At 48.0% G+C, this 23762-nt stretch overlaps 1 protein-coding gene across 1 annotated transcript; it reads right to left on the bottom strand.

Moving 5' to 3' along the window:
* Positions 1 to 247: 247 nt before the first annotated feature.
* Positions 248 to 23099, bottom strand: rnf150a (ring finger protein 150a). Its single transcript, XM_083692988.1, has 7 exons — positions 22599 to 23099; positions 12615 to 12865; positions 11298 to 11369; positions 9878 to 9960; positions 9549 to 9645; positions 8878 to 9085; positions 248 to 4211 (listed from the first exon to the last, which is right to left on the bottom strand). The coding sequence occupies exons 1-7, from the start codon at positions 23050 to 23052 to the stop codon at positions 4096 to 4098; spliced, it is 1281 nt and encodes a 426-aa protein (XP_083549114.1). The 5' UTR covers positions 23053 to 23099; the 3' UTR covers positions 248 to 4095.
* Between the last annotated feature and the right edge of the window lie 663 nt (positions 23100 to 23762).

Below are 23762 nucleotides of genomic sequence, written 5' to 3'. Positions count from 1 at the left end.
CATATTCCTCTATATAACAAAATAGCAAATACTGTACTAATACTCCCCCCAAATACTGTACTAATACTCCCCCAAATACTGTACTAATACTCCCCCCAAAACCCACAACTGCTATAGATGAAGAGCCTGAACTCTTATGTATGTAATAAATTATATTATACTGTATATAATACTTGTGTATAAAGCGACAATTAAGTCATCGTGTGCATCATTTCCCAAGACTGTATAGCCCTCTTTCTTAAAAAAAAAGAAAAAAAGAAGATGATCAGATCCTGACAAGCGTATTTAAAAGACGTTTCGTGTCGTTTAAGCGAGCATACCTTCCCCCTCTCCCTCGTGTGATAAAGTGCATTCTGGGAAGGTGTGTAGTGAACATGGGGTTGAGGAAAGACGACAAGAAAGAAGAAAACTAAAAGCTTTTGAAAAAAAGGCATAAAAGAAATGATGAGTTTTTCTATTACAAATACCTGAAGTAAGAATCATATTAATTACAATTGGGGTCAAACACAATCTACTGCAAGATCATAACAAGTGCATTAATTAACCGTGAATGGAAGCACACTCAGGTTTCTTTAAGTGTACATCGTGAAATGTCATCTTCATGACAGACCACGCACCGTCTGTCCACCGACAGAAAATGAGAGATGGAACTTTCCGGAAATAAAGACAATTACAAAACAACCGAACAAACAAGAAGCAATTAAAGGCTTTTTTCTCTGTCTTAAATACCTCACACAGCTAACCTCAGATATGCACATGCAGCACTATCAACATCCATCTGGCAACTAAAAGGCAAGTGTTTCCTCCCGAGCTTAATTGCTGCTTCTTATCTCCTCCCTGTGCAACACAAACAAATGGGCAGATGCAGTGTGTGTGTGTGTGTGAGAGAAAGAAAGAAAGTATGTGTGTGTGAGCGTACGTGTGTGTGTACTGTATGTGTGTGTGCGCGCGCGTATGTGTACTGTAGCTGTGTGTGTGGTGTAGTGTGTGTGTGTACTGTATGTGTGTGTGTGTGTGTGTGTGTGTGTGTGTATGCGCGTATGTGTACGGTATCTGTGATGTGTCGAAGAGGGACAACCAATGCTGTAAGGTGTGTCTAGGGGCTCTAAGTGCTGTCTAATTATCTCACTTCATCCAACATCTGTGGAGTTTTTTAATAGACCACAAGTACTATGGGATGCCAGGAGCCATGGTGACGGACGCACTCTTAAAACACCTCCGTATCGACAGGACACAAGATGCAGAGGCAGTGGAGAGTTATCTTGGACCATATCTTAGAGCAGGTTGTGCTTTAAACATTTACGTTGAATGCCTGCAGACTTGGCCCCTTGCAATCAATTTATGAAATATACTGTACATTCATGACGATTTTAAAATGCTATAGTACTATTGCAAACTGACATAGCAGACATAGCACCTGTCTTTAGCTGTGATTGTGATTTAGATAGCATTGGTATCTTATGAGAGTGAGTGGTCTACTTGGAGAGGTAATCCCTTCAACCGTTCTGTGGAATTAGCTGACGGCAGAATCCATCAACACAAGGGAAGTAGCTTGACATCAACTGTTGGGACGTTATCTGTTTCCAACTGGCACTTCCTGCTTGTGTCATCAACAATGATAAGACAAGAGTAGCTTCTTCAAAAGCTCCAGACACAGAAAACTAAAAGAAAGAGAAGGAAAAATACCATAAATCATTATAAATGTGCACTGTACTACTGCTAACAGTCAAACTAAGCCAAAAAGTAATCAGTATCGTACATGAGGAGGACGTTACAGTAAAGATGTACTGTACTATATAATACATAAGCTTTGGTTAGAGATTGAAACATTCTTCCATACATTCTGCAGTCCTTCACTGATCTGAAGCGGGCACAGGGAGTACGAGAGAACACAACGATGTGTTTGGTGACATCACTGAGTTCCAGGTGGCAAAAAGGAAAAATGATTGGATGAACAACATAATCGTACCCGATTGGCTGCTCAATGGAAATGTTGGGACGTGGGTCTTGTGCTTTTTCATGCTGTACATACAGACTATTGAAACAGAGAGAAACTCATTTAACATTGTCTGTTGGGGGAGATTGGTCTGTAGAAACAAACAGAGGCTAGGGATACCATTCCTCATTCTGTTCCACGCCTTACAATGGCCCTGTCCTCCACCAGCCTCCCCTGGTGTTCTACCTCCACCAGCCTCCCCTGGTGTAAACACAAAGTAGACGTGGTGTTCCACACATTGCTTAATAAACACGTGTTGACAACTTTGAAGGACGCAAAAGAAAGGAGGGAGGAATTAAACTTAAATTAAAAATGACCTTTTTGACACACAGAGATTTGGAAGAGTAGAACGATCGGAGAGGAGGGGGGGGAAACAAACGTCTCAGCGTCGTCAGGGGAACGTTTTAACCCAGCAACTACTCTCCCTACTCAATTACTCCTGTAAACATTTGCCTCAATTTTCTTGCTTTTATATTCTTACAAAAATAAAGTTTATTTTTATTTTTTATTCCCATACATAAATAAATGCTGTTCGTTAAACTTTCGCTTCTCTTTCCAATACTTTGATTTACACAAAGAAAGATCGGCCATTTCACAGGCATCTCGTTGTTAACAAAATGACTGAGGCGTTCAAACTATCCTCAAGGTGCCCTCTCTGAATACATTCGGTTCAGATAATCTACACATCAAAATGTCATCTTTACCTACGAACAACTTCAATGTGCTACTGACCATCTAACCAGCAATGGGTACACGTCCTTGGACACTCAGACACACTCTTAACTATAAAAATCATCCCTGCCATCTCTCATTTCTATTCCAGCACGGGGTTGACCAGTGTAGAAGAAAGGAGCAATCATGATACAAAAACCCCAAACGTTAAAGAGCTTGGCACAGAGAAGATGGATAGCAGACAACGTGTTCACACATGTAAGCAACAGAGGATTCCACCATGTGCTGTTGGGTGGCCTGATAAGTAGTTGACACACTGGGTGAAACTCCCCGTCTGTTCCTCCTTAACGGTGAGCCATCATCACTACAGTTTGCTTTAGCGGTTTGAAAACGGCCTGTAGCTGATTGACATCACCTGAAACCTCTGTGTCTGTGGTGGGTTAGTATTAAGATTGTCAGCATGTGGGGGTCAGGTAAAAATACCTCTTATTTGGTTATATACTCCCCACACAACACAAGTAACAGTACTTCAGAAAACATGTTCAGGAAACGTGGAAAGATTAAACTGTCGTGACAACCCCTAAAATAAGGACAGTCAGTGATGCCTTTTGACATTCTGAAATTCAGAAAGACTTGGAAAGTGAAGCACAAACATAAAACCAAAAAAAAGTGTTGGTGAAAGTGAAAACAAAAATAAAAATAAAAAAATAAAAAAAAAGCATTTCTCAAGGATATTGGACAAAATGTCAGCTTCAAGTTTGCCACAAGTGTAACAACATTTGGAAGTTTGTAGTTTACAGGATGCTGGTTAAGAACACGCATACAAACTGCTTTTGACACTCAAAGCAAAAAATGCTGTAGTTATAGGCTGTATATTGACTGTATAGAGATAGATAGTCATAAGTAGGTTTGAAGACGATGCATGGTGTCGGTCTGGAATACATTGGCAGTGATCTCGTAGAAAGAAATCAAAAACAGTCACTTTTCCACAGAGTCAAGGAGCTGATCAGCGACACGGAGACAACCACTCTGTGCTAAGACTAGTATAGGTCCTATCCAGGAGCCAAGTACGAGGGCTGTGATTGGCTCCCTCGTTTCCATGGTAGCCAGGCTAAGGTGGAGCGAAGAAACAAGGCCTTGACTGTAAACACAGAGAAAACAGACGAGCACATTTCCAAGTGAAGCAGAGAGGAACCGTTGTTGTCGTGGCCGATGAGGCAGTAGGGACAGAAATGGGTGTCGCGCTGCTATGGGTTCTATTGCTTGATTGTTTCTTTCCTTTTTCTTTTTTTTTTTTTACGCCCCTGCCGTCCGGGGACCCCAGATGCTCTCTGGGATCCCCCCCCCCCCCTCCCCTCCCGACACCTTCAGTCCCGTCGTTCCTCGTCTCCACAGCGACTTGAGCTTCCCGCTTGGCTGCGATTGGCTCAGGACTTGACCTCGTCGCTGTCCTGCTCGATGGAGAGCTCCATGTCGGACATGCCCACCTCCACGGCCATGATGAGGGAGGTGTCTGAGGAGTCGCTGCTCAGCTGCTGCTCACCTATGGAGATAGAGAGGACAAAGGTGAAAATGGTCAGCACGGACACAAAATGGCAGACAGTTATAAGGGGACACAGGAGTACAACAGTGACCGGGCAAAGACACAAAATGGGTGGTTGTTTACGGTTCCTATGCAACGTAAGCGCCGTCAATATCACCTCAGGACCACAGACAGCCCGTACCGCATGCCCTCAGACAAACAGAAACCGCAGACACAGAGAAAGTGAATAAACGCCGAAAACGACGGGAGGAGGAGACCATCGATCGACCTCAGTCTTCCAACTCCCACGCGCAGTCGCCCTCTGAAGGCCTGTCCCTGCTTATCGCGCCAAATTAGCCCTCCGCTTCGGCCCCGAAAGACGGATGTCCGTAATAACGTAGCGGACAGCGCCCGTCCGGCGTGACGTGCCGGTCCATCACCGACAAGCACGCGGTTCGACGATGGATCAGCTCCTTCGTCGCTCCGTGGAACGGCTGGCGGTGACTGCATCGCTGTTGGCACGTTAGCGCCTGTGACAAGCAACATAACTCCTGTATACTCTTGGCTAATTACCGGCTTTGGGACGACACAGGCTGATAACAAGCTCTCTGGTTGACATCTACGTGACAACATGAGAACAAAACACTTCACGCATACACACACGCATGCACACACACGCACACGCACACACACACACACAGTGTTTTTTTTGCAGCTGAATGGCTTATTATGACTGCAGGACAATGAACCAATTACGCCATTCCTTTCACCATAACAAACACCGCTTGCAAAATCACTGGCGGACACTAATGATATGCCAACAGGGGAAAAAAGGGAGTCACGTTCACAGCAACCGGCAATTAGGGAGGCAGCGCACGTAAACAGCATCGTCTAGGACGGAAGAAGAGAAGGAGAAGATACTAAAATGCAAGCGTTAAATCCTAGCAGGGGCTCCTTCCACTCGTGGTTGTGTAAAAGCCAGGGGCTGAGGGGGAGAGGGAGAGGCAGGCGGGGAGGCTGAGTGTCTGTCCTGAAAGGCTCCGGCAGAGCGGCAGGGGAGCAGACGATAAGTGACGCCAGCTGCTATTCAGAGACACAGGGACTGGTGAGGAAGACAGATAGAACTGGGAGAGGGGGAGAGGGGGAGAGGGGAGTGTTACTGAGAGAGAGAGAGAGAGAGAGAGAGAGAGAAAAACAGAGATGTGTGTGTTGTGTGTCTCTCTGTCTCTCTTTCTATAACACTCCCCTCTCCCCCTCTCCCTCTCTCCCCCTCTCCCAGCTCTATCTGTCTTCCTCACCAGTCCCTGTGTCTGAATAGTACACACACACACACACACACACACACAGACAGAAATAGAGAGGTGTGTGTGAGAGAGAGAGAGAGAGTGCCCATGTAACCATGACAACCCCTTTAGATGGCTCAGTTGATGCCCGTCCAGTGGGGGGTCAGCAATCACAAGAAGCAGACCCCTGTGACCAGACCCCTGTGACCACCCCCCCCCCCCCCCCCCCCCAACACACACACACTCTCTCTCTCTTGTGTCCCTACCACTTCCCCCAGCTCCCGGCCTGAGTCCAGCATGAGGGAGACTTACATAAAAACAAGTCTGACAACACCCAGACCTACAACACGGCTGCCAGGAGCCTCGGAACACAGCGTCGAGAGAGAGAGATCCATACGATAACGTCCAACTGAAAACACCGGGAGCACTTGAGGCATGACTCAGCTACTCCAGGCAGCAGCGTCCTGTGTGACGCGTACGAACAGGTCTGCCGCTTTTCACTTCAAATAAGACCTGCCATGTCTCTGCTCACACATGGGTCTTCATTCACCGGGATGACAAATGGTCTCCCCCTCCACTTATCCTGTCACTCCAAGCCACTCTCTGACAGTGACAGCCGTGGGAAGCCGAGTCAGGGGTCCAAGGCCTTGCCTTCACCCTTATCGTATTCTCTCACTTAAAGTAAGAGACAAAGATCCAGTTTTTGTTGCTTTCTGATGCAATGCTTCCCTGGGGATTTCAAAACATGTCGCCCTTCTCCCCCCCCCCCCCCGCCCCCCATGTCTCTCCAAGCAAGTCACTCACCATGCAGTGAGCTGAGCAACAGCGTCACGGTCCAGGGCCTTGTCTCCTGCCATGACTTATTCCCCTGTTGTGTCATTTAACTGAGCAGACGACAGTTTGTTTTACTGCTCACTGCAGCTGGAGACTGCAGCAAAAGTGGTGACAGGCCACAATAAGGCTAATGTGGCTCCTCATGACAAATGGCCGAGCGGAGCGTGAGGAAACGACCCGGCCAGAACGGAGCTACATTCTGCGCAACCGACAAATCACTCCCCTCTCCGACGGAGCGCAGCATAACTTATTCAGGGGCTTAAACACAGGGTCGGACCGGGATAAGGCATTTTCGAACGCCGCCATTGGCGAACTGTGGAAGCTTACACTGAACACACGTTAGGGGTGGCAGCGGTGGGGGGGCTGGACGGGGGGAAGCTGTGCACGGTTGAGAGACACTCCGTGTACACTCCCAAAAAAAAAAAAAAAAAAGAGTTTAATTCCCTAGAAGGGGAGAAACACAGACTGGTATTCATGGGCGAGGAAGAAGTCAGCTAGTGTTGAGGGAGTGAGGGGTCTGAAAAGCCCCCTCTCCAGGGACTATCTCCCCAGGTTTCAGATGTTTTGAAGGAGGCTTTGCAGCTGACGGCGGCCAGGAGGTTAACAGGTCTTTAAGGTGGAGCCTTAGGGAAGCTAATAAGACACAGTCACAAAGGCAGCATTAAGTCGATCCCTGGCACAGACGTCCGCGGAGAAACCATTCGTAGCCTCGCCAACTGCGGGTGGAATTTCAGAGAGGTGGACAGGAAGTGGGCCGTGCCAATGTAAACACACTCCAGGGCCACTCTGCAGGCCGCCGCGCCGCACGCACGCACACCCACACACACACACACACACGCACACACACACGCATGCACACACACACACACACACGCACAGGCACACACGCACGCATGCATGCATGGACGCACGGACACACACAAACACAAACACAAACAGGCCATAAATAGCTAATAAATACCATGTGCAAACCAGCTGCCAGCAAACATGCTAATGTTATGGCCCAAGGCTGAGGCTGAGGTTTCAGCGTTAGGTAACATACTACGCTCCTATGTAAACCGTGCCACTGCAACTGGGTTAACTTGTGACTTTCAAAAAAGGGAGCACTATTCTTTCCCTCCCGTGCTGCCCAGGGGGGTATGAATCGGGGACCACTCAAACAGGTGACGGCTGGCCTAGTTCCTGGCCACGGGCTGAACCATCCGCACACAGGTCCACCGGCTGAGTGAAGAAGTGAAGAACCGGGACATTGTGTTCCATTGGAGAGCCCCTGAACGCTGTTCTGGAACAGACAGAGGCAGCAGTGTGGTCTCTCTCCAGCTTACAGTCCTCCATTATATCCCACTATAGTACCTATACATCCCACTATAGTACCATTATAGCACCACTATAGTACCATTATATCCCACTATAGTACCTATACATCCCACTATAGTACCATTATAGCACCACTATAGTACCATTATATCCCACTATAGTACCATTATAGCACCACTATAGTACCATTATATCCCACTATAGTACCATTATAGCACCACTATAGTACCTATACATCCCACTATAGTATCATTATAGCACCACTATAGTACCATTATAGCACCACTATAGTACCATTATATCCCACTATAGTACCATTATAGCACCACTATAGTACCATTATAGCACCACTATAGTACCTATACATCCCACTATAGTACCATTATAGCACCACTATAGTACCATTATAGCACCACTATAGTACCTATACATCCCACTATAGTACCATTATAGCACCACTATAGTACCATTATATCCCACTATAGCACCACTATAGTACCATTATTGCACCACTATAGTACCATTATATCCCATTATAGCACCATTATAGCAGCATTATATCCCACTATAGCAGCACTATATCACCATTATATCCCAGTACAGCATAACTCCCAGCGTGAGAAGGGCTGTAGGCCTGTGGGAGCAGTGCAGTGCGGTACGTCATGTCAGAGAGGGTCAGGGAGGACACGGTGTCAGTGGATCAGGGAGGACACGGTGTCAGTGGATCAGGGAGGACACGGTGTCAGTGGATCAGGGAGGACACGGTGTCAGTGGATCAGGGAGGACACGGTGTCAGTGGATCACAGTCGGGTGCTGTTGTTAAGGTGGAGAACGCCTGTGAAGGGATTCCAGGGAGGATGCTGTGGTGGTGTAATGTGTTGTTAAGGTGGAGAACGCCTGTGAAGGGATTCCAGGGAGGATGCTGTGGTGGTGTAATGTGTTGTTAAGGTGGAGAACGCCTGTGAAGGGATTCCAGGGAGGATGCTGTGGTGGTGTAATGTGTTGTTAAGGTGGAGAACGCCTGTGAAGGGATTCCAGGGAGGATGCTGTGGTGGTGTAATGTGTTGTTTGAGGTGGTGAAGAGTCAGTGGTGAAGGAGGTGTGTGTGTGTTTATGAGAGAGAGAGAGAGAGAGAGAGAGAGAGAGAGAGAGAGAGAGAGAGAGAGAGAGAGAGAGTGAGTGACAGAGAGAGTGAGAATGAGTGAGCGTGTGTGTGTGTGTGTGTATGCGTGCCCATCCCTCTCTAGACTCACTGCTGGCGATGTGGCGGCTCTCCCCAGCCTGCGGGGCGTTGGCGTCGTCGTAGTAGTCCTGCGGCAGGCCTATCGTCCTCACCATGGCGTCCAGCACCACCGAACTCTCGTTCACCGTGATCTCACTGGTCCCCGTGATGGGGTTGGTGGGCGGCCCTCCCACTGAGTCGTAGTCGGGAGGGATATCGTCCGAGCAGTCGGCGTTGGGCTGATGAAATACAGGACCAGTCAAAAGTTTGGACACACCTCGTCATCAAAGCAAAAGGTGGCTACTTGGAAGAATCTAAAACATTACAAATATTCTGGTTTGTTTACAATTTTTTGGTTTACTACATAATTCCATATTTGTTCATTCTTCATAGTTTTGATGTCTTCAATATTAATCTACAATGTAGAAAATAATTAAAAAATAAAGAAAAACCATTGAATGAGACGGTGTGTCCAAACTATTGACTGGTACTGTATATACGTATACGTGTATATTACAGTGAATCCTGTGACGGGTAAAATCCTTTCAGCTAAAGTAAAGATGGGAAATAAAGGATGAAAGACATTGTAGGATGGACACGGCCCTTCTTCACAATGATACGTCTCTTCGATAGTGTTAGTTTACAGACTTTGATTTTTAGCTGTCAAGGGTTCACGCTCCCGAAATGTGAAAACCTCCTTACCGGTATTCCCAGCGCTTTGAGGATGTTCATTTTGCACATGGGACAGGTCCGGTGGTCCTGAAGCCAGGGGTCCACACAGCTTTTATGGAACACATGCCTGACAACGACAGACGGACACACACACACACACACACACACACACACACACACACACACACACACACACACACATTCATTCGTGTTCTTCATTTACAAATTCTGATGTAGCTTCTTTGAGTATGACTGTGAATCACTGTTAGAGTACAATTGACTGCCTTCATTCCAAATACTGTAGAATCACCGGGATTTATTTTTTTATTTTTTTTAAAGTGTGTACAAAGCCGTCTTACCTGCATGGCAATATCCTGACAACATCGTTAGCCTTATAACCCTCGATGCACACTGCACAGTTGTCAAAGTCAGACTCCGTTTCCTAGAACACCAAGCACATCACACACATTGGCGGCTATCTCTACCTGTGTTTTTAATTTCCTGGATGGTCAAAAGGGAGGGAAGAAAAGCCATGCGAACTTGTGTAATAAAAAAATGAATGAGTCATTTCCGTCAGGGCCGAAGTTCACTGTCAAATGTGATGGCTGGAGGAGAGCGGTTCGCCTCAGGTAAAAGACGGGGGGACAGAGGAGACTGACGCCCCCGCCACCTCACAGGATCACGGTCCCACAAGCGCTTTTACGAACACTTAGACGGAGCTTCTCGCGACGAGGCAAACATTTCAACTGACCTTCAGAGTCAGTCAAGCAACATCTCTAAATCAAGTCAGGACACCTTGAAAAGCTTGTTTTGAAAAGCTCCCCCTCAAAGTGTTCGCATAACTGCTCATACGGCCTTGGCTTTATGAGACTGTGTGGTATCTCTCTCCTCCGAAGCGAACCACTTCCCCTCGTTATCAGATCCGACAGTGAACTTCCAATTTCGAGACGATGCTCGATATGACTCGATTTCATTCGTTTATCGAAGTATCTCACATCTTTTATTGGTACCATGGCCACATGGGCTTATAAGACTGCAGACAACAGCACATGTTGGGAGGATAGTTAGATGTCGGTACAGTTGCAAACATAAAACGAATACATCCACATATGCATCCAGTATCACGCCAACAGACGTAGTATATGACTGACTGAAATGTGGACAGACAGCATGTTACATTTACATTCATGGCATTCAGCAGACGCCGAATTAGAATATACTGGTAAAGTGATACTATATACTACTATATATACACATTTACTCTATATACATTTACATTACATTTTTGGCATTTAGTAGACACCTTTATCCAAAGCGACTTACAACAAATACATTTGTCTAAGGAAGTGAATCATCTATCCATGAGTCATCATGAGAAAAAGAAATCTGTGCTAGGACCAGGGGCTATTGGCAGTCACAATGCTAGAAGAAAGAACAATTACTTTATTATTACTTTACTTACTTACTATTTACTAATTGCTTTACTTTTTTACAGTAGAGAAACTGTACAGGGGGGTAGTGGGGATGAAGGGGTCTTTAGGAGGGACAGTCAAGATGGTAGCCTGAAGAGACAGTCGTGTAACAGCTCAAGGACTGAGCTTCTGTATGCGGTTCCAGGTTGATGGGGGGGGGGGGGGGGGGGGGTGATTTGGCCTCAAGATTTTAGGTGGGTTGGAGCCGGGTTGTGTGTGTGTGTGTGTGTGTGTGTGTGCGCACGCGAGTGTGTGTTCCAAGTTGGATGCGGCTCCAGAGAGAGTTGGCTGTGTTCTGCAGCCCTACCTTGTCTCCCTTCCTGATGGTCCGTACTTGGAGCTTGCCAATGGCCTTCTTGGCTGCGTCTCCGAGGCGTCTCTGCAGAGGATCACAGAACCCCCCCAAAAAAATAAAAAAAATAAAAAACCCTGTGAGAAACCGACCTAGCAACCCGCAACAGACAACAGCAACAACACATGCCACGCATTCGTAACGGCGCAGACGTGAAATGAACACGTTTCGGTTTGAACATTTCCTTGCGATCCGGTGTCCTCACCTGACCCACGGAACATGTTAATGTTTGGGTAGACCAGGACCAGATGTGTAATCCATCACACTTGTTGTGTAACAGGATGAATATTCAGCAGGTGCCGCTGACACTGTGCCTGTCGTACGGCTAGGCTGATAATTAACCCCTTGTTTTCAAAACAGAGTAGACACTATCGGGCAGTTGTGCAAGGGTTTTAATGTAGAGAGGGGAGGAGAAGGAGGGAGGGGGGGAGGGATGGGGCTAGATAGATGGACAGATAGATATAGACAGAGAGAGAGAGAGAGAGAGAGAGAGAGAGAGAGAGAGAGCAAAATATACTGTCTATGAATAACAGAGGAGAAGAAGAAAGCAAGCTACTTCTCACCATCTACAAGAGACTCAGCTGTTCTGAATCACTCCTTATTAGAAACAGTACTTTGAGCTCAACAGAGTGCAAACGCGCGGCTGGAATGCTCCAGTTATACAACTTCACTTCACCATAATAGAACTTCAGGTAAAAAAATAAATAAATAAAAAAAAATAAAACAAGCAAACAATAGTTGCCATAGCGATCCCCGCCGGTCGCCCTGGCAACCCGGGTTGCAACCGTTGGACCGGTGGGCCTGTGATGTAACGGCCACAGACGTCACAGGGACGTCAGGGGGTGGTCGTCCGTAACCGTTGTGTCAACAGGAGCCGGCGAAAACGACTGGCGCCAGCGTTTGCACGCCGGGCCCAAAGTGGTGTGACGCCGGCTTGGGTGACGGTTGGGCAACTCGCTGTGTTTACACTAGCTTAACCCATCTGTCAGGCTAATTAGAGCCTCCCCACCCAGGCTCCGTGGACACACACCAGGTGGGAACAGGCAGAGGCTGGTTCTGAGACTGATACTCTCAGACTTTCGGAACGTAGCCCGATACGGCTACCATCAAGACATTATAATTATTAACATAATATATGATACGTTTTGAGCCGCGTGTTCCATACAGTCTCAGGGTTTGTGTTGTTGCTGAAGCAGCTCGAGTGGTCGTTGTAGGGGAACAGTACCTGGTCCTGTGTGTGCGTGCGTGCGTTGTGTGTGTGTGTGTGTGTACCTGGTTGCGGTCCCGGGCGTTGGCGTAGCGGAACCTCTGGATGTAGTAGAAAACGAGCCAGGCCAGAGAGATGATCATGAGCACGATGAAGGAGATGGACACGAACACCACCGACGTCCGGCTCACGTACTTCTGGAGGTTCCGCGTTCCGATGGTGATGTGTAAGGTGACCGTGATGTTCCGCTCCAGGAGGGCGGCGATCTCGCGACCTTTAGGCTCCGGGATCATGACGGCCACCACGTCTCCTATACCTGTGGACACGGACACACACACACACTTTTCATATATACATTCACTCTATGTTTCATACACTAGCAACACGAGCAGTAACGGTAGGCTGTAGGCTTATCTGCAGTCAAACTACAGTACCCGTGGCCATCTACCCAAGCCTTTCAAAACCAACTGTTGAAATGTTGTCGTTCGGTGGCAAGGAAATGGTAGTAGGAACATTAATCTGTGGTAAAACTTCCCATCACCACCACCACCACCACCACCATCACCACCACCACCACCACCACCGCCAAATCCTCCATCGCAAATGGCAACAGTTGTGTTACTTTATGACGAGGGAGAGTCAACACTAACACTAACATTCAGACATTCATTCATCCAAATCAGTTTTTCAAATCCACCCTCACAGACGCCCTGGAGTCCAAACCGTCACTGTAGACCGAGTCGGGCTATAAATAAACCCTACATTCACAGAACGCTCTGTACAACAGAGAGTAATTAGCAATGATCTAGCCTACAGGGAGTTCAGAGAGAACACGACGCGAACAAAACCCTACGCTCCGCGTCTGGGTGAGAGGCCCGGTCGCCAGGCAGCAGCGCCTCTCTCTGACTAGCACACATTCAAATCGGCCAATCGGCAATTAGGTCAGTCAGGTCCAACTGTCACTGGAAAGGTTTGATCGGTAACTTGGCAACGCCTGGTGTGGCTGACCTCATGGAGCTGGGGGTCAGGCAGAGTATAATGCTGTCCTCGCTGACATCGATAATCTGAAGAGCTTCTCCTCTTCATAGCATTGTTCATTTAACCCTGTCCTTTAGATGCATTTTAGAGGTCCCCTTCCATGTGCCGGGGGCCTCAGGACACCTGCTTCATGCTGACTCTCTCCTACGTGGCTCGCTCTGAGGTAACTAGCTAGTCTAGTCCTCTCCCTCAGAGCTTCCGCTTCAAATCCCTGCGCCGCAAGGGTATTCAAACCCAACAAACAATACCTTGGAACAAACAAACAATTCACCTGGGGGAATTCATTCACAATTCACTGCCATTCACGACGAGCCAGCTGAATAGCCGGTGAGGGCAGGAGTGACCTCACTAGCTGTGTTCTACCTGACACGCTTCAAACCTACACGGAGGCCAGGGGAGATGAGGAAGAGGGGGTGATGGATAGGAAGCTCTGAACAACCCACCGGAGGTGGCCGAGGGGTTTCAAAACACAAAACAGCAGATAGCTGGTCTGGACTGTCCACCCGAGACCACACCGAGGTCGGGGTGGATGTGTCAAGGGCTCGTCATCAATACAACAGCCCTGACTCTCCACCCGAGACCACACCGAGGTCAGGGTGGATGTGTCAAGGGCTCGTCATCAATACAAAACAGCCTTGACATGGTCACATCACATCCTCCCTGTTGCTTCCTGACAGGAGTGGCTGTGTGGAGCCAGTAAGGACTACAGGGAAACAAGAAGAGGGGGGAGAAGCCTCCAGGGTGTCTCTATCTATCTATCAGTCAGTCAGTCTGAAGAGGCTCATTCACACTGCCCCCGCCACCGCTGACACCGGCGCCGCCCGGGCGGCCAGCCAGCCACAGGGCATTGTGGGATAGCCTCTCACACCGGGCGGGGGGGTCTGTGGGAGCGTTGCCAAGGCCATTATATCACCGTACCCTGGGGTGAACCTGCCAGAGGTAGAGGTGGAGAGATGGAGAGAGAGACTATATCATGGTAGCCTGGGGTGAAACTGCCAGGGGCAGAGATGGAGAGATGGGGGGAGAGAGAGAGAGAGAGAGAAGGGCTACATCACGGTACCCTGGGGTGAACCTGCTGGGGGTAGAGAGAGAGAAAGAGAGAAAGTGAGAATGAGAGAGAGAGAGAGAGAGAGAGAAGCTACATCACGGTACCCTGGAGTGAACCTGCTGGGGGTAGAGAGAGAGAAAGAGAGAGAAAGTGAGAATGAGAGAGAGAGAGAGAGAGAGAAGCTACATCACGGTACCCTGGAGTGAACCTGCTAGAGAGAGGGACGGATAAAGAGGGGGTGAAAGAGAGAGAATTGGTGCCTGGCTACTCAATATCCTGGCAGAAGGCTGGAAAAAAACAGTTTTGCTTCGTTAAAGAAAAGAAAAGGGTCTGAATTATTATTTTTTTTAACCAAAGACATCCATGACAGCAAAGAAACGTGGATTCACTCAACCAGTCAACCCAACCCACCTGAATCCCAGGCGTAAAAAGAACATTGAATTGAATTTGAAATCAACATCCATGCTGATTTAAAAATCATGAAAAGCGTCTTCAGTGGAAACGTCATGCGTGCCGTGGTCGTGTTCATATCCCCTGGCCGGACTGCATGACTCACGGCTGCATGGCTCTCGCCACAGTGACTCACGGCTGCATGGCTCTCGCCACAGTGAGACAGGGCTGCATGGCTCTCGCCACAGTGAGACAGGGCTGCATGGCTCTCGCCACAGTGAGACAGGGCTGCATGGCTCTCGCCACAGTGAGACAGGGCTGCATGGCTCTCGCCACAGTGAGACAGGGCTGCATGGCTCTCGCCACAGTGAGACAGGGCTGCATGGCTCTCGCCACAGTGAGACAGGGCTGCATGGCTCTCGCCACAGTGAGACAGGGTAAAAATAGCACCAGGTGAGACAGGGTAAAAATAGCACAAGGTGAGAGAGGCCGGTCAAAGGAGAGAGAGAAGAGAAAACAAGAGGAAGAGACACATAAAATAAGAGAGAAAGAATCTAACTGTGTGTGTGTGTGTGTATTGTGTTTGTGTGTGTGTATTGTGTTTGTGTGTGTGCCACCGCCAGAGATCAATGGATAACAGATCAATTATTTTTGAGAATCTATTACAGTATCAATATTATCCTACTGTCAAACCTGCACGACCAAAGTCTTTCCTCATAATGGTCTTGAGATTCAAGGACTTGAAATGATCTTTTTAGAGCTCTACTGGCAAAGACAGCATGCATCATCAGCTTCAGATTTCTTGGGCCAAGTCGAGCCAAAAAACCCAACAAAATTACACCAAATCTTATTTGGGAAGACAAGCAGCATTCCGAGGGACGGGATGGGATTGCCCTGCCCTGCCCTGCCCTGCCCCGCCCTACCCTGCTCTGCCCTGCCCCGCTCTGCCCTGAGGGGCTGAAGATAATTGAGAGCCCACAATAGGACTACATCATTGGGTTATAGCCCGCTGTGTTATTCGACATGATCCCCCAATACGTTGTTTGCCTGGCACACACATGGTAACAAACACACACACACACACACACACAAAGGGATAGACAGACAGACAGACAAATGCATGCTTCCAACACACACACACACACACACACAGACAAATGCATGCTTCCAATACACACACCACACACACACACACTACACACACACAAACACACAAAGGGATAGACAGACAGACAAATGCATGCTTCCAACACACACACACACTACACACACTAATCCAGTTGGCTGAGTGTCCACAGTCAGCAGCAGCAGGCAGAGCCGTGGCTTGGCCTTACATAACAGAGGCTGCTCTGAGTGTGTTTGGAGCAGAGCTTCTAATGCAATCACCGTCTCAATCACCTGTAGAAAAACAAGGCCTTGTTGCACTGTAAACGGATCTCTCAGCTGGGGTAATACTATTACGCTACCCGCTTAGCTACACACCGCTCCACGCTGTCACTCAACCGCTTCCCAGAAAGGAAAAGAAAAGAAAAAAAAAAAAGGAAAGAAAAAAAAACACCATTATGATTATGCAAACTCAAAGCTGTTTCACCCCCCAAAAAAATTATTCATGACATGAAAAAAGAGGTGGGAAGGAGCAAGAAGGGCGAAGGCTGAATCCGAACACGAGGTCACAAACGTCTGACAATACGTGGTCTCAAGAACAGTTCATCCTCCTTAATGACCTCCGGCTTTGGGGCCAATCCTCAGCGTTAACAACAGACACCCCTCACTAACCTACCGTATCGTACACACAGGTGAGGATACACAGTCGTGTAGTTCAACCGTTTTGTAAAGCTGCTTTTGCACACTAGACGTGCTTTAGCTTTTAAGGATGAGGTCTTAAGGAGCGCACAGGCTGCAGACTCCAGGGTTTAACCACCGCGACCATCTGGGGGGCTCGGGGGAATTACAGGCAACTGGTGAGAAACGGGAGAGAGACCTCCTCAAAGACATTCCACAGGGGGGCAAAATACAGATTGAATAAAAAGCCAACACGGCAACGCACCAATCAGGCGATTCCATTTTTAATGTTGAATCGACAATGAGGGCTTGACGTGTCCTTGATAGTCAAAAAATAAATTAAAAAAGGATAATTCAATTTCAAATCGAAAGATTGCGCTGTGAGCTTATTGGCTCTTACTTCTCCGTTCTGTTCTCTGTGATGTAATCAGGGCAGAATGGACAGAAGCAGCTGCTTCTAGAAATAAAAAGGTAGATAACATCGACCCAGGCTAACAGAGGCTGACCTGGACCAAAAACTCTCCTTTTTTCCCGTACACACTCCGCCAAGACGGTGCAAGCCGGGGGTATACAGAGACAGAGGAAGGGAGAGAGAGGGGGGAAATAAAGAGAGAGACAGAGGGAAAGAGAGAGAGAGAGAGGTAGAGAGAGAGAGAGAGAGAGAGAGAGAGAGGTAGAGAGGTAGAGAGAGAGAGAGAGAGAGAGAGAGAGAGAGAGAGAGAGAGAGAGAGAGAGAGAGAGAGAGAGAGAGAGAGTGAGAGTGAGAGTGAGAGTGAGAGAGAGAGAGAACCAGAGCCAGGTTGTCTGTTTTTTTAAAGGGGCTCTAACCCGTTTGCTAGCAGCCTTGAGGGTGCAGCAGAGCCAGCTGGCTGGTTGATAATGGAAAGGCCTAGAAAATTAGCATCTAATTGCTAGGCCTACTGTATATTGCTCCCTGCCATTCATATACACTGATTACAAGTCACCTGGACGAGACCACATGTTGTGTTAATAAGCTAAAGCATAACAACCAAAGACACTTTATTCAGCTTATGTCGGACAATAAAGTTGCATTCTAATTGATCATCTATTCTCAACTACGTTGGGCGCATTGGACGCCTACTGACAGAACTGATCACGTGTAGCCATGACGATTAGCACAGCCAAGATGGCCGACAACTGCCTATGGGAGAAGTTCCTAAAAAGGTCCTGACAGAGAGAGAGCCACATCGTTCCGTTCAAGTCAGGGCTGATTCATACCAGCTTGTCTGAGAGCTCCTCTGCATGTCGCTCTCCATATAAAACCCTGCCTCTAAATGTCAACTCTTTCATAAACATCAGCTGTGGTAGGATTCCTGCCTGTCACGACGTCCACACAGACCTCTTCTTGTGTTCCCATACAAGAAGGGGGCCTGTATGCTTTGTCACAGGTGGGACCGAATTAAGATACCTCCGAGTGATTCTTGGCACCGGTACCTACCCCCCCCCCTGGCCGATACAGTCCACTTCTGTTGGCTGTCCGGAGGACTGTTCTACCTCCCTTTCTCTTGCTCAATCGCTCTCCCCATGTCTTTCAGTCCCCTGTTCACTCATCACCACATCCCCTTTCATCCCTCCATCTATCGTTCTCTCTCTGCGTCTCCTCTGTCACCACCACCACTCCTTTGTCATCATTGTGTGCCCCCCCCCCCCCCCCAACGTCTGTCTCTCTGCCAGTCTCTCAGTCTCTCTTCTCTCTTTATCTCCATCTCTTCCATCTGCGCGCCCCCCCCCCTCCTCCTCCTTCCCTTTTTCCTCTCTCCCTCTCTGTCTGTTCATTTCAGAGCCCAGAGTTTGAGTCGTGGCTGGAGGCAGGCCAGCGGGCCCAGAAATAGCACGGTTCTCTTTTCATCTTTTCAGAAGGTGCCCAGGGATAGGAGCTGTACCCTCACAGCAGGCAGGGGACACGTGGGCAGAGACGTCCCTCCCGGGCTTAGGCAGGCAGGCAGGGACACAATGGGGGTCTCAGAGAACTCCCCAGGGGCGGGCATGCACACCCCCGACGCCCCCCCCCCCCCCACCGTCAGTCTGAGGCGTCTGTCACGGCAGTCTCTCTTCACTTCCCCATTATGACGCCCCCCCCCCCCCCCGCTCCGCTCCCCTCCCCGAGGACTGTGTGACATTCTGAGAATGCAGCTTCCGAGGTCTGACAGAGACAGAGACTGCAGTGGGAAATGTGAGAAAAGCTTGAGAGAACATAATCAAGCGTGGTTCCCCACGGTTTATTCGTCTGCCTGTTCATCTGGCCAATAACAGCCACAGGCTAGACCTCATTGAAGCACGGACGGCCCCACCCTCCAAGCATGTTTCCATGGCAATTTGTTTCGCCTAAGTCACTCGAAAACTCATCCAATCAAAAAGCCTTTGATTGAGTTAACGCCAATGATCAGCGTATAGAATATCGCCTTGGTTAATTTACTCAAGTTGGAACACGACTAGGCATATGCTGAAGGACAACAGTTGCTCGGAGTGAATGAAGCTGATCTATCTTCAGTGGCAACCCCATACAACACCCAACTACAAGTCAGAGCCCATACAACACCCAACTACAAGTCAGAGCCCATACAACACCCAACTACAAGTCAGAGCCCATACAACACCCAACTACAAGTCAGAGCCCATACAACACCCAACTACAAGTCAGAGCCCATACAACACCCAACTACAAGTCAGACCCCATACAACACCTGCACAACTTCAACACCCAACTACAAACCAGTATTTTTGGAGGAGGTATGAGAGGGTTGCAGGCTGGGTAGTCTAATGTAGTCTGGCAGTCTGCTGACAGGCTGGTAGGATAGACACTGCCTGTCAGCTCTTTCTGGGGGGTGGGGTGGGGTGGGGGTACGGTGGGGTGGGGTGGGGAGTTGGCGGACTCTGGTTGGCCACTCTGGACTGCCAGTCTTGCGGAGGCAACGACGATGTGGATACCTCAAGAGGTGGGGTGGGGGTACGGTGGGGGCGATGTGGATACCTCAAGAGGTGGGGTGGGGGTACGGTGGGGTGGGGGCGATGTGGATACCTCAAGAGGTGGGGTGGGGGTACGGTGGGGTGGGGGCGATGTGGATACCTCAAGAGCGGTGTAGTAGCTCGATGTTTCTCCCAGCGTCGTTACTTTGATGAGACCTGGTGAATTAGGAACAAGCATGTGAAGAGGACCCCCCTGCTCCTCACATTGACCTGGTGAATTAGGAACAAGCATGTGAAGAGGACCCCCCTGCTCCTCACATTGACCTGGTGAATTAGGAACAAGCATGTGAAGAGGACCCCCCCCTGCTTCTCACACTGTCACCCATGTTGAGGCTGACTGGAAAGAGATCATTACACTACAGTGGAAGATATACACTCACCGGCCACTTTATTAGGTACACCTGGCTAGTACCGGGTTGGACCCCCTTTTGCCTTCAGAACTGCCTTAATTATTTGTGGCATAGATTCAACAAGGTGCTGGAAACATTCCTCTGAGATTTTGGTCCATGTTGACATGATAGCATCAGTGCTGCAGATTTGTCGGCTGCACATCCATGATGGGAATCTCCCGTTCCACCACATCCCAAAGCTGCTCTATTGGATTGAGATCTGGTGACTGTGGAGGCCATTGGAGTGCAGTGAACTCATTGTCATGTTTAAGAAACCAGTTTGAGATGATGTGAGCTTTCTGACATGGCGCTTTATCCTGCTGGAAGTAGCCATCAGAAGATGGGTACACTGTGGTCATAAAGGGATGGACATGGTCAGCAACAATACTCAGGTAGGCTGTGGCGTTTAAACAATGCTCAATTGGTACTAAGGGGCCCAAAGTGTGCCAAGAAAAAATCCCCACACCATTAGATATTTGCGTTAACGAGCAGTTGAACAGGTGTACCTAATAAAGTGGCCGGTGAGTGTAAGATGTTTTCAAAGGCTTTTCACTGGCTTCAGTACACTTCAGGCCAGACTGACACACCTCACAGACTAGCATTGGACAACACACTAAGCTGACTAAAGGGATAGTTCACCGAATTGTCATGATTTGTTTTCCACTACTGGTATACAGACTTCATCTAAGGTATGTCAAACAATAACAAATCAGGAAAAAGGGGTCGAGCTGTACATTTAAAACGCTCGCTGGGAGTGCATATGGAATGACCGACTCTGAGAGACTCTCACTTAGAGCGACTCCCCTGGCCCGTCTTAATATGCCAGCCCACTAATAAACTGTGATCGTCCCTTGAGCACACATAAAGAAATGTCGTCATGGTAACTGACTTAGCCTGTAGACATTATAGGTTCAACAGAGATGACTCAATCATGTGTGTGTGTGTATGCCGTGCTGTCGTTTCTCTACCATAAAAACAACATAAGGGCTTTTAATGCAGTGTTTCAAAAGAGAAGAGAGGGTAGATAAACTATGAAAAAAAACACTCTCTCTCTCACACACACACACACACACACACACCATAGCAGTTTGCCATTTGGACTGCTCACACAGTGGGATTCCAGCTTTACAATCCAAATACGGCAAACTGTCATTTGAGAGGAAATATGAGCTGTGGTAAAAACCCTTCTCCTATGAATATTTATGAACACCTAAATCAAAAACCTCCTCCTCCTCCTCCTCCACCTCTTTGTATTTGGTTCCTGCACAGCTCAGGGAGAGAGGGGGAAACAAGGAAAGAGAGAGAGAGGGAGGGAGGGAGGGAGGGAGGGAGAGGAGGGAAAGAAGGTCTCTACGGGACTCTCTGCAGCAGACCACTTACATGGCAGGGGTCATGAGGCATGGCAACCGTGACACAACCTTTGACACAGTGCAGTGGAACACCATGTCAGACACAGTCAGAGAGTCAGCCTAGCTAGATTGAGCCATGACCGAAACAAGAACATCACTGGTGTTCCTATGCTGTTCGTTGGCATCTAGCCTAGAGAGAGAAAAACATGCATGTGGAAAGCTCTCTCCAGGAGCCTGTTGTAAGGCCTAGATATGTGTGAGGTTGGTCGGTCTATTTATTCTGTCGACATGGATGACTTTAATGACTGTCAAGGCTATAATAAGTTATTCATGCATTATATAAACATTCCTTAACGGGACACTTTGGCCATTTTGAACATCACATTCATTATCTCCAATGCTACACAAGTGTCTATATATGTGAAAACAGCAATAGTCTGTAGTCAAAAAGATAAGACAAAAGGTCCTACGGAAATGATATATATATCAAACACACTCCCTCTGGCTGATAACTCATTGTAATTTCTGAAAATAACTAACTTTTTTTCTGTTGATGTTATTTTTAACCCCTTTGACAAACATTGGTGAAGTGGCCCTTTAAGTCATACACGGCTATGCATTCTCTCTTCCAATGCATTCATAGTAAACTACAGGTCCGTAATGACAGCAACAGAACGTTCAAAACCCCCACAAAGGATGAATTGCATGAAAGACACCTTTGTAGTTCATTGATAATCATCTTCATACCAGTTATATGAGCAAGGAACCCCCCTGGTGTTACGTGGTACAAGAGACTAGTATGAGAGTGACTATAACACGTCATGGGAGATAATCATGGTTGAGTGCGTCCTAAAAGCCAAGTTTGACGAGCTTGCAACAACCTTCGCGGATCGAAAAACAACGGGGGTGATCATGTCAATTCAAAACGAAAACAAAGCAATGGCAGGGCGTGTACGGTGTCAACAAGTCTCCTCACAGAGATACAGCATCACCACACATGTAGTAAGTGGCATCAACTACGTAAGAGTGACATGATGCCTTGTTCCCTGAAACTGTGGCTCTTACCTGGATGGGGCATTGTTATGGTGTCGTTGGCATTACTGGAGCCCACGTTATAAATGACAACCGCAGAAGCGTTGTGGCTTGCAGCGTTGCGAATTTTCTCTTTAAAAGTACAATTCCCTGCTGCAATTAACGCCACCCAAGGAGTGTTTCGAGAAGGGATGGAAAATTTGACGTTCGGGTCGCAAGCTTGTCTGTCGTGCATAAGAGAGGGCATCAGCACCACCCCCCGAGCCTCCTTCTTCGGGGAGTGCTCGCCGTATCGGCCGCACTCGGTCTTCTCTGTTTTGATTTCGGATGTCACGGGGTCGAGATAGGTGATGTTGACAAATGCTGTGTACCATTCCTCTTTCTCCGCGACCGTCACGTCCAGGCACAGCAAATGCACAAAACAAAAGGAGAGCAGCCATGTCGATAGAGCAAGACTGCGGCAGGCTTGAATAAGGGACATGGCCATGTTAGCTCCGTCCGAGGGTAGTGAGTCTCCGCCGCCGTGCTAAGCTTGCCTCCCTCCCGCGGTGAAAGCTGAGGCTTCCCCCCCTCTCCTCTCTTTCAAGACCTCGATTTCAGACGATGCTAAAGTTGAAATGCTTTAAAAGGCGGAGCAACCCAACAGGTAATTTCTGGTTTCACAACAACCTCCAGAATATCTAGTCGTCAACAGAAATATTTTTGAAGAGTTAGTTGTAGTCGTGCTCCAACCATGTCGATGCTGTTGTCAGCCACAGAAAACAGTGCAAACTCAACGCTTGCTGGTTGTTTGCAGGGCTAGGTTCACGTACAACCGAACGGGAAAACACATGTGACTTGGGCGGAGATCACGAAGATTGCCGAAGTTGGCCGAACTGTTGTTTGGTTCAACCAACTTTGGCTCAACCCTCTCGTCCCCATGCCTCTGACTGACGTGCCCCCTACCCCCTGTCATTAGCGGGCTTGCATCAGCAAGTCCAACTGTTGATATTCCATTTACTTATTTTACTTTCACGTATTATTCTTATTCGATTTTCTTCTCACATCTACTCCTCCTACAGCTTTTATGGGAAACATACAGTACGAGTCAAAAGTTTGGACACACCTTCTCATTCAATGGTTTTTTATTTTATTTTTGTATTATTATTTTCTACATTGTAGATTAATATTGAAGACATCAAAACTATGAAGGAACAC

The sequence above is a fragment of the Argentina silus genome (assembly GCF_951799395.1).
Source record: "Argentina silus genome assembly, chromosome: 21".
Taxonomy (NCBI): domain Eukaryota; kingdom Metazoa; phylum Chordata; class Actinopteri; order Argentiniformes; family Argentinidae; genus Argentina; species Argentina silus.
This window is presented reverse-complemented; position numbering and strand designations above follow the sequence as displayed.